The following is a 12,520-nucleotide window of genomic DNA, read 5'->3' on the forward strand; positions in this document are numbered from 1 at the left end:
AAGGCTGGACATATTACAATGATTAAATGATAGTTTGCATCTCATAGTTTTAAGAGGAGCTGGAGATTCGGTTTTATCCCTTCAATATCACCTAGTAAAAATAATATTGGATTATGAGGAAATTGTGTTCCTGTAATTTGTTCCAGTAAAAGTCTTAAATTTGTCCAAAAAGGTTGAATTTTAGAGCAAGACCATGTCGAATGTAAAAAAGTACCAGTTTCCTGGTTACATCGGAAACACTGATCCGATAAATTTGGATTAAATTTTTTTATTTTTTGTGGTGTAATATATAATTGATGTAGAAAATTATACTGCACTAATCTTAACCGAACATTTATTGTATTTGTCATACTGTCAAGACATAGTCTTGACCAATTTGTTTCTTCAATTTTGATATTCAAATCACTTTCCCATTTTTGTCTTGACTTCTGGACTCCTTGCTTAATTACCTGTCTTTGAATCAAATTATACATGCAAGATATAAATTTTTTGATATTTCCTTTTTGAATTAAAATTTCTATTTCATTAGATTTCGGCAATAACATTGTTTGACCTAATTTTTCTCTTAAATAAGCCCTTAATTGAAAGTAACAAAATAAAGTGTTGCAGTTACTTGGAAATCGGATACACATTTAAGTATAGATTCTTGGAAGAAAGAAATCTATGGTTGTATTCCATTAGAAAAAATTACTTATAATTTAAGAGATAAATATGAAACATTTTTGAAAATTTGGAGCCCTTATTTACAAAAGACAGGATTAAATATATAGATGCTTTGAAGATGAAACAATTGGTTATTAGGGGAAAGAAATAAATATACATATTAAAATTATTACGAATTCCATGGAGCATGTGGAGATCTTCCAACCACCAGGCATTCTTTCTTTCTTTCTTTCTTTCTTTTTTTTTCTATAGGGCAGTTAGGGGGGAGGGGTTAAGGGGAGGGGGTATGGGTTATATACATTGTTTTTTCATACTTTGTAATCATTTAAAAATGCAATAAAAAATTATTTAAAAAAAAAAAAGAGGAGCTGGAGAGACAAAAGATGCATTTCCCAAAATTCCCCTGGTTTTCAAATAGTATCAGAGGTTGGGAGACAGCAAATATGTTACCAATATATGAGAAATTATGGACAGAAAATAAAGTAGTCTGCTCAGTTTAACCTGTTCTCAGCAAAATATTGAAATCCATCACATTATGCATGTTAGACACATAAAAGATATGATTTGGTAAAACTGAGATTATTTTATTAAAGAGTAATCTCATCTAATAAATAAAATAAGTTTAATTATATAATTATAATGGTATATAAAATGGAACCAGTGAATATAGTAATTCTGGAATTTCAACAGACATGTGTTAGACACTAAACAAAAAGTTATTACATAAAGTAAGGGTTTAATAGATTAATTGAAATATCTTTATTATCATTGCATAGTACAATTTGTCATGCACCAATACAGCAAAAATGAGTTTACAACTCTCGTACTTAATGCTATAAAACAACCAATAAAATAAATAAACAATAAATAAAATCAAGTAACCAGCCAGTAATATGGAACCATAGCCAGTACAAGCAATATCCAGCATTACAAAAGCGCAACTCAGATGCATGACAGCCATAAAACCGGTATCAAAAGTACCAATATAACAATTTTAATTGATTGATTGGTTCAGAGCAATTGTAGCTCTGGGGAAAAAGCTATTTTTCAGTCTGGAAGTGTGGGCATAGAAAATCTTATAATGTCTGCCAGCTGGAAGAAGTTCAAACAGATGATTGCATGGGTGTGTATTGTCCTTGCAGATGCTTGTAGCTTTCCTTAGGTAGTGTGAGCTGTAGGTGTCCTCCAGGGCTGGGAGCTGTGTCCCGATGATCTTCTGTGCACTAGAGACGACCGGCTGAAGTGCTTTCCTATCAGCTGCTGTAGAACAAAAGTAAGAATGGTGAAAATTGTTTAAAGGAAAGAAAGCAGAGAGCAGCATTAAAATATTGTTATCAGCGTGACAGTATTTTAGCAGTGGGATACAAGAGGGATTAGAAGCATTTATATCTGTGAGTTAGGTAAAAAGGCAGAATACAATGCATTTGCTTTTGCCATTGTCACCAAGGTAGATGGATGGTGAAGTGTGAGAATTACACAAAGGAATACAGGTTAAGAGAGAACGTGGCCACACAAAAGTATAATATAAGAACATGTGGGTATCCAGTAGGAATGATGGGAGAGACAGTAGAGTTTGGAACCAGGAGGGGTTCTGTCCATTATGTATTTACGCAGGTATAAGAATTTAGGTTGGCAATTGGCATGTTGACATTTATTGCAAAGCATTGTTTTATGAAGGTGCTGCTGAGATTTTATAGGGCTTTGAGGCCTCAAATGCAATGCTTTGTGTAATATTGCTCACCAAATTTAACTAAAGATACACTTGCCCTGGAATCAGTGCAGCATAGATTCATTACACTGATTCCTAGGATGAAGGTGTTGCTGAATGAGAAAATAGTACTGGAATTGTTGTCCTTTAAACAGAGCAAATTGCAAGGCGATCCAATAAAGATAATCATTAAGGATATGGTCAGTTAGGTAGAAATTGTTCCTATAGGAACAGAGGTCAAGAACTACACATAGAATGAAGATGATTTGTGAGAGAACCAAAACTAACCTGAGGGAAAATTTACATTATTTAGGATCTGAAATGTACTGCAAGGAATTATAATAGAGGATACAACTGTAACATTCAAAATGGTGTGGGATAGGCATCAAAAAGGAATAAATTTGCAGGGCTACAGAGAGAGGATAAAGACTAGCTGGATTGTCCTTACATAGCACACTTGGCATGCTAAATGGTTTCCTTCAAATGAATAAACATTCTAATTCTTGTTTGTTAAAGGGTTGTCTTACTTTATGTTCAGATGATAAAGAAAAAGATCACTGAAATAAATAATGAATCTATCCAAAGTTAAGTTTGGAATGGGAGGTAGCCAAAGAGTTGTACAAGAGTGTTTTTCCCATGCTGGGTATATATGCTTTGTGGATCCAGAACTGGCTTGCCCACAGAAGGCAAAGGTGGTTGTCAACGGGTCATATTCTGCATGGAGGTCAGTGACCAGTGGTGTGCATCAGGGATCTGTTCTGGGACCCTTACTCTTCATGATTTTTAAAAATGACCTGGATGAGGAAGTAGAGATGGGTTAGTAAATTTGGTGATGACACAAAGGTTGGGAGTGTTGTGGATGGAGTGGAGAGCTGTCAGAGGTTACAGCGGGACATCGATAGGATGCAAAAATAGGCAGAGAAGTGGGAGATGGAGTTCAACCCAGATAAGTTTGAGGTGGTTCATTTTGGTAGGCCAAATATGATGGCAGAAAATATTATTAATGTAAGACTCTTGGCAGTGTGGAGGATCAGAGGGATCTTGGGATCTGAGTCCATGGGACACTCAAAGCTGTTGTACAGGTTAACTGTGTAGTTATATGGTGCATGGCCTTCATCAACCATGGGATTGAGTTCAAGAGCCGAAAGGTAATGTTACAGCTGTATAGGACCCTGGTCAGACTCACTTGGAGTACTGTGCACGTTTCTGGTTGCCTCACTACAGGAAGGATGTGGAAACTATAGAAAGGGTGCAAAGGAGATTTACAAGGATGTTGTCTGGATTGGGGAGGGGTGAGTGAACTTGGCCTTTTCTCCTTGGAGCGATGGAGGATAAGAGATGACCTGATAGAGGTGTATAAGATGATGAGAGGCATTGATCGTGAGAATAGTCAGATGCTTTTCCCCAGTGCTAAAATGGCTAACACAAGAGGGTAGAGTTTTAAGGTGCTTGGAAGCAGGTACAGAGGGGATGTCAAGGGTAAGTTTTTTTAAAGCAGAGAGTGGTGAGTGCGTGGAATGGACTGCCGGTGATGGTGGTGGAGGCTGATACAATGGAGTCTTTTAAGAGAGTCCTGGATAGATTCATGGAGCTTAGAAAAATAGAGGGCGATGGGTAACCCGAGGTAAGTACATGTTTGGCACAGCACTGTGGGCCAAAGGGCCTGTATTGTGCTGTAGGTTTTCTATGTTTCTATATGAGTATGCACATATTTCTTGTGAAGCCATATGTCAATACAGAAAACTAAAACAAATGTGAATAGAAATTCAAAGCATGTGCTAAAATGGTGCTATGTAGGAAACCCCCAACTGCAGTTTACCAATAAACTCCGTATGCAACAGAATGTGAACAGCTAAGATGTATACAGAGACACAAGAGAGACTGAAGGTGCTGGAGATCTGTACCAATACACACGAAACCCGGGAGGAACTCAGTGCATCAGGCATCATCTATAGAGGGGAATTAACACTCAATGTTTTAGACCAAAGTTCTTCATCAGAACTGGTCAATATCCCTAATGAAGGATCTCAGCCTAAAACATTGACTGTTCATTTTCTGACCCTGCCTGACCCACTAATTTCCTCGACCATCTTATATTTGTTGATTTAAAATGTTATGTTGATTTCCCTCTTACTAGATTTTATGTTTTGTTATTTCACTGGTGCTGTTTACCTGTGAAACCTACAGTGATAGACAATATGCACAAATGACCTCTAAATCTACTGGAAGTTGGTGGGGAGTGTAGCACTTAAACTATTCAACAATGTTAGCTGCAAGGGATCTACCATTGAGCAGCAAATGGCTCAATGCTTTAGTTAGAGCAACCTGGATATTTTGGCTGGTTAGCAGAGTGCTACAAACTGATGTTCCATATAGCATGTCAGGAGTATTATCATATCCCCACTACTTCCTCTATTGAGCAGTCGAACTCCAAAAAGGATGAAGAGCAAGATAATAATAGTAATAGTAATAATAATAATAATAATAATAATAATAATAATAATAATAATAATAATAATAATAATAAATACTTTATTGATCCTGAGTGGTAAATTCTTTAGTTACAGCAGCAACATCTAAAGACACACTTAGCAGTGTGCAGACTTAAGTAATAGTAAAGTACAGAATAATAATATACACAATAATGTGCAATCATAATGTTGGAATAATAAAACAGACTATGATGCGTGTTCTCCTGTTGCATAGAGATGAACTGTTGTATATGCTTTTTGTATTTGGTAGGAAAGACTTTCTGTAATGATCTTTGTGACAGTGGGGCTGAATGAGCTTGTTTGAAAGGGAGCTCCTCTGCTTATTCAGTCGGTCATGGAGAGGATGTGCCAGATTGTCTATAATGGATAACAGTCTGTTTAGTGACCTCCTCTCCACCACTAACTCAAAGGAGTCCGGCTTGTAGCCAAGGACAGATCCAGTCTTTTTGATGATGCTGCCATATTGCACTTAATGCATCAAGTGTAAATCAAATCCCCGCAGCCTGTGGGATGCAGAGGTATGAATTGCACATGGTGAACCATCAGCACAAGAGCTGCAGCCAAGACGCATTCTAGGGAAGCAAATGTGCTGACTTCCAAATGGCAGGAGTGCACAACAGAACTTTCTGAGATTTCAGTTGAGGACTGTAATAGGATAACCCATTGAAAGAGAATAATGCAGACGCCTTTGGAAATGCTACTCACATTGTCTGTCCTATGAGGCAGCCACCAAGAAGTTGCTCTACATCACAATTACCTCATTGGTAATGCAGTCCCAAGGTAAGTCAACCTGGCTACAGAGTTCTCCATTTCATCTCCAAGTATAGAGTATTAAACCATTGGTTCTACTTTTATGTTTTCTTCTGCAGTGTTCTCCGAGATAATTGCAGTGGGGGCTAATGGTTCATCTTACACAGCAGCAGTGCTAGATCTCTGGTATAGTGGAGGAGGAATTTTATCAATGTATAAGTGCATATTACTTTTAGAAAGTTTGTCTGAGTCATACAAAAGATTTGTACTATAAAATCATTTCTAGGTAACTTGTTTACTACACTCAACAATGCATGGAAATTCTGTTGTTACATGTTAAAAAGCTACATTATTAAACAAATTAATGATTGGTGAGATCATTTGCCTTAACAAGATTGAAATACCAATAAGAGGTGCCAATGTATAATGCTTTTTCTAATAGAGAAGTGAAAATGATAGGATTTCATTAGTGATTTGTGTATATTCCCTGCATAGAGTTTTTAGTGAAACTACATAAATATATATTACGAATTTAGGTTCTGTGTTTCCCAACATGACATCCAATTTAGATTAAGATTGCTAAATTCTACTGACCAGTGGAGAAGTAAAAATACCTTTTATTGTTCATACAGATCCAAGAGAGAGTAGAGTTTACGGCTGAGCAACAACAGCTCCTTGATTACATTGTCGAGGCTCATCACAAGTATCGAATACCCCAAGAGGCAGCAAGAAAATATGTATGTAATACGCTGATTTAAAACTTCATATATTTATATGTTTTAGTCACATCAGTACCATTGTTTCAAACAAATCAATGGCATATCTGGTTATGATTTTATCTTTTGTACAACAGCAGCAGTGTTATATAAAGGTTGTACAGGTGCATTATTACATTTTCAGATTCAGATTAAGTTTATTGTCATTTAGAAACCACAAATGCAATGCAGTTAAAAAATGAGAACGTTTCCCCAGAATGATATCACAAAAGCATATGACAAAACAGACTATACCAGAAAATCCACGTAACATTTGGCAATCCTCAATCCAGAGTCCGGAGAGGCTGCTGCATAATAATATCATGCTACCGTCTAGCGCGTTCCCCGGAAAGGAGCTCCAAATCCACCAGACAGAAACAAGACCAAAAACTAAAGCTACAAGACCTGCACAAAACCACATAGTTACAACAGTGCAAACAATAGCATAATTGATAAAAAAACAGACTATGGGCACAGTAAAAATAGTCCAAGATGTTAAAGGACTGTAAGTTAAAAAAAAATCATCACAGTTTTCACAAGTACCAAGGGTCCCGACAGACTCGCCACCCCACGGCAGCGGCAGAAGGGAATACCCCCGCTATGGACTTCCACGGCGCCGCTCGACTCAGCCTTGCAGACGCAGCGCACAATGGAAGCTCTGTCGAAACCAGCTTCACAGACGCAGCACACACTGAAAGTGACCCAAGTCCATCAAACCTCTGAGCCGACAACCATCCCCTCCGGCACAGCTCCTCTGAGCACCATCTGCTGCTGAGCGTATTAAGATGGCCCGGCCAACGGCCATCAGCAATGCGACCCCGAGGACTGGGGGCCTGTTCTTCCCAGCAGAGTCCTGAACCTCACAGCAGCAGCAGCAAAGAAGGTCTTCCTGGAATTTCCCGATGTTTCTCTGTGCTTCTACGTACGTTTTCAATCGATTACGATTGTGCACGGCACCACACTTCACAAATAACAGATAATCAGTTCCGGAGTGGCCGCTGCAAGCTGCGTCATGCTGCCATCTTGGACTTCCACAATTTTGACAATTGTATTGTCAATCATCCACGTTGATACACTTAGAACAGCTCTATAACCAAGTTAGTTTTTTCCCATGTCATATGAAATATAGAAGAAATATTCAGTTGGACACATGTTACATTTTAATAGTTGACAGACGAGAATTAGGAGTAACAGTGAGCAATTGCCTGACAATTTGGTCACAAACTGCTGCCTTTTGCAATATTTTGTATTATAACCAGCATAGTGGAACATTCTAATATCCAGATTGAATCACTCATTTCAGAAATTTAACAGTTCATTTCTAATCAGATATCATGATCTACAGAGCAAATGATCACAGTTGAATGGGCACCCAACGGAGTCATTCCTGTGGCAACGTTTATTTAGAATATAAGCTGAGTGAAATTACATCATGTTGGGCCATACAGAGCCCATTATGCACTCAGTTTAAAAAGAAGTATCAATAACACTATTTACTTTGCTTTGTCAACATGATTTAAAGTGGACTCCTTTCCATTCCTAGGAACCAACTCAGGGAGCCCCATTTTTATCTTATTCACTTATCACCTCTCCCTCCTCCCTCAACCTTCCAGCCCAGTTTACAGACTTACCCATTTCCACCTCACCCACTGATCACTGACCTCCTAACTCAAGTCTCCACTCATCCAAACTCCCACCTCCCTCACCTCCTACAAATCCTTCACTATCACAGCCCCAATTACCTCATGTGATGTGATGTATATTTTTTAATCCATTCTCAGTGACCAGTTTGGTCCACAACTTACTTTTTCTCCTTCACATGCTCTGTTTGGCAAAGAATGTGAGGAACAGACAAAGCCTAGTATAAAGTTGTTCCAGGAGCATCCAGTGATTTGGGCACCGATGCATTTGTGAGCAGTACTTCCACAGTCAGGGTTGTTGTAGACTCAGCAGATGAATTTCTACATGAACTATGTTAGATCACCTCAGCTGAAATAGTGTTAGACTTGGTTGAATACAATTGCATCCACCAAGCCTTATTACCTGATAAAATTAAAGTGAAAGCAGCTGGAGCAGGGAAACCATAAAGGAGGATTTTTATATGTTTCTGAATTAGAAGCTTAAAGACCGAAACTGTAAGAAGCCAGATAATATACAGCAGTTAAAGGAAAGGACTCATAATTCATTGAATTTATATTGATTTCATAACAAAATGGCTAATGTGAGAGGGCATAATTCTAAGGTGATTGGAGGAAAGTATAGGGAGGATGTCAGATACAGTTATTTTCACACAGAAAGTGGTAAGTGCATGGAAAGTGTTGCCAGAGTGATGCTAGATACAGATACACGAGAGATAGTAAAGAGGCTCTAAGATATGTACAAAATTGGAGTGCTATGTGAGAGTGAAAGATTTGATTAATCTTAGAGTGGGTTAAAAGGTGGCACAACATTGCGGGTCAAAGGCCTATACTGTGCTGATTGTTCTATGTCCTATATGTAAAACAAATACCATTTTAGTCCATAATAAGACTTATCATCTCATAATTAGAATTGCTGGATATGGGAGACTGTTGAAGGAAGGATGGAATTTCCCACTGCAAAAAAAAAAAGATCTTAAGAATTCACATACTGAACTGTACCTTAAAGCAACTAGATCCTAATATGGTTTCCAAAAAGCAAAATAAAACCAGATTCTGTAAATATGCAGTGATGGAAGTGCTCAGCTCCATCTTTGGAGAATCACAGTTGATGTTTCATGTTTCACAGTTACAGAATGCTGGAGGAACTTAGCAAGTCATTCAGCATCTGTGTAGGGGAATTAACAGTTGACGATTTGGGCTGAGACCCTTCCTCTGGACTGGAAACAAAAGGGGAAGAAGCTAGAAGCCTAGGGTCAGGGGGCATTTGGAGACGGAAGTAGGCATTTTGGGTTGTGACTCTTCAAATGTTCAAAGTAAATTTATAATCAAAGTACATATATGTCATACATATATGTTACCATAGACAGTGGATTTCAATTAATAAGACTGTTGGGGCAGCTGGTTATTTGGGACAACTCTTAAACAGCAAAAACTAATCAAGAAAGCCAGAATTACCTTCATCTATGTTGGACATTATGCTGCTTAATTGGGACAGGAAACTGTTGCCTAAGAGTTTCTAACTAACGCCAGATGCATACACTCGTGTGGCTGTCAGGCACTACACTGAGCTTAGAGCAATCAGTTTTTAAATAGTGTCATTTGTGTGTATTTGTCTTCAAAAAGCAGTAAGACAATTCTGAACTGTTTTGCTCACTGCGGTTTCAAGCATTCAGGCTTGGAGATGCCAGAGACAGCCGGGAGTGAAAATGAAATGATTTCATCACTTCAACAAGTTGAAGGAATCGACAATCATCTGGAATGTTACAATTAAAATGATGATTTGGAGGTTGCAATCATCAACAACCTTGGATGAAGACAGTACTGTATCTGTACTAGGTTTCTGCAGTGATTTCATTCATTTACAGTCAAAAGAACACAACTGCAGATGAATTCTCCCGTAGAAAAGTATTAGGAATTAATATGCAGTTTTATAGGAGTGTTCTAATTTGTCCTGTATTTTACTGAAACATGTAATTTGTTACTCAGTTTGTCTCTTTTTTACCTTTATAATTATTTTCATGAAACTTCAGCTAATTGAGATGGCTGCTTAATTGGGCCAAAATGTACTGGTCCTGATGTGTCCCAATTAACCAGAAACCACTGTACTAGCTTGAGAATAATTTTCTTGCAGACATCCACAGTAAAACAATAAAATACAGTGAACAATCAATGTGCAAAAGAAGGAAAACTATGCAAATACAAATAATACATAATAAATAAGACTGAGATCATGACTTGTAGAGTTCTTGAAAGTGAGTGAAATCAGTTCAGTGTTGAGATAAGTGAAATTATCCATGCTAATTCAGATGCCTGATGGCTGAAGGGTAATATCTGTACCCGAACCTGGTGGTGTGTGACCCAAAGCTCCTGTGCCTCCTTCCTGATGGCAGCAGTGAGAAGAGAGAATGGCTTGTATGGTGGGGATGCTTGATGGTGGATGCTGTTTTCTTGTGGCACTCCTTGTAAGTGTGCATAATGGTGCGGAGGGCTTTTCCTGCAATGGACTGGGCTGTGTCGACTATTTTTGGAGGCGTCTGCATTCTTGGCTATGTATGTTTCCATACTAGGCTGTGATGTGGCCTGTCAAGATACTCTCTACTGTGCATCTACAGAAGTTTGTCAAATTTTAAACGACACATTGAATCGGCACAAGCTTCCAAGAACTTCTTGGGTCATTTTCCTTCTACGAATGTTGCTTAACTTACTGAGTTCCTGAAGTATTTTGATTGTGATACTCAGGATTTTCAGTATCTTATGTTAATGTTATTTCAGGTTATGGACCTTTCATTACTTTGCTTTCCACAGGAGCTACCTGAAGAGCTGAGAATTTATTTCCACCGTTCTGTGTTTATTTAATACAGTTCCCTTTGTACATTGTGAAACTCATGGGGAGAAGTGTTTGACCTAGATTATAGTCCTTTTATGGGTTTAAATGATTAATCACATTGCTTCTTCACAACCAGATATGTTATATCTGATATCACCATCTGTGTTTCAGCTGTTAGAACCTGCAAATCCTGTGGAAGATTTTCTCCGGCTGTCAGAGAATGCAACCTTGCAAGTGGAAGTATTGGTAGAGTTTACTAAAAGATTGCCAGGTGAGTAAGTGTAAAGTTTACCATGTTTCACAGATCACACAAAAGGACTAAGGCTGCAGGTAAAGCTTTAACATTCCAATGAGCAACTGCAAAGCCAAGATTGCCTCATTTTTCTTCAATGGCACTATTCAAAACCAGCAGAATCAAAATCATAAAAAAACTGCAGATACTGGATTCTGGTGCACAACATGAACTGCTGGGTAAACAGGGGGTCAGGGAGAAACTGTAGAGGGAAATGGGCGGTCATCTTTTTGGGTTGAGAATCTTGAGCCCCTTTCCCTATACAAATGCTGTTTGATCCACTGGGCTCCTCCTGTACCCACTTTCCCCAAACTCAAGGGGTAGCCATGGGTACCTGTATGTGCCCCAGCTATGCCTGTCTTCTTGTTGGCTATGTAGTACAGTATAGGTGCATTATTACACTTTGACAATTGCATTGTCAATCATCCATGTTGAAATGCTTAGAACAGCTTATAACCAGGTTAGTTTTGTTCCCATGTCATATGAAATATAGGAGAGACATTCTGTTGGACACATATTACATTTTAATAGATGACAGTTGAGGATTAGGAGTAAAAGTAATTATCACCTGAAAATTTGGTCACAAAATGCTGCCTTTTGCAATAATTTGTATTATAATCTTCCCTGGTAACACTCCCCAAGTCTTCCTGTGCTACATTAATGACAGCATTGACGCTGCTTCATGGACTTTTGCTCAGTTCATCAATTTCACCAACTTTGCCTCCAACTTCCATCCTGCCCTTAAATTCACGTCCATTTCTGATGCCTCTCTCCAGTTTCTCAATCTCTCAGTCTCCATTTCTGGAAGCAAACTGCCTGCTGACATTTTTTATAAGCATACCACTTATAAGCGAACAGCTGTCATAACTCTTCCCCCCCATACACTGTCTCCTCTCAAAAATTCTATTAGTTTTTCTCCACCACATCTATTTCCAGGATGAGGTTTTCCTTTCCAGGACATCAGAAGATTCCTCCTTCCTCCACCATGAATGCTGCCATCATGTACATCTCCTCCATTTCCCAGACATCCACTTTAACCCCATCTTCCTGCCACCTTAAGACCCTAAGATATGGCAGCAAAAGTAGACCATTTGGCCCATCGGTCTGCTCTGCTATTAATCAGGGGCTGATCCAATTCTTCCAGTCATCCCCACTCTCCTGCCTTCTCCCTATATCCTTTGATGCCCTGGCTAATCAAGAACTTATCTATCTCTGCCTTGAATACACCCAATGACTTGGCCTCCACAGCTGCTCATGGTAACAAATTGCACAGATTTACCACCCTCTGACTAAAGTAATTTCTCCACATTTCTGTTCTAAATGGATGTCCTTCAATCCTGAAGTTGTGACCTCTTGCCCTAGACTCCCCTACCATGGGAAATAACTTTGCCAT

At 38.6% G+C, this 12,520-nt stretch overlaps 1 protein-coding gene across 4 annotated transcripts in view; it reads left to right on the forward strand.

The window, feature by feature from the left end:
* Window positions 1–12,520, forward strand: part of LOC132395774 (bile acid receptor-like) — a 117,084-nt gene that overhangs the window by 77,671 nt on the left and 26,893 nt on the right. For all 4 annotated transcript variants that reach the window (XR_009512738.1, XM_059972788.1, XM_059972789.1 and 1 more), the window contains exons 6-7: window positions 6,246–6,350; window positions 11,007–11,106. Coding sequence is in view for 3 of the 4 variants with exons in the window: in XM_059972788.1 (XP_059828771.1) it covers window positions 6,246–6,350; window positions 11,007–11,106 (205 nt within the window). In the remaining variant the exon portion in view is untranslated. The remainder of the gene's footprint in view (window positions 1–6,245; window positions 6,351–11,006; window positions 11,107–12,520) is intronic.

This window comes from Hypanus sabinus, chromosome 6 (genome assembly GCF_030144855.1).
Source record: "Hypanus sabinus isolate sHypSab1 chromosome 6, sHypSab1.hap1, whole genome shotgun sequence".
NCBI classification, from domain to species: domain Eukaryota; kingdom Metazoa; phylum Chordata; class Chondrichthyes; order Myliobatiformes; family Dasyatidae; genus Hypanus; species Hypanus sabinus.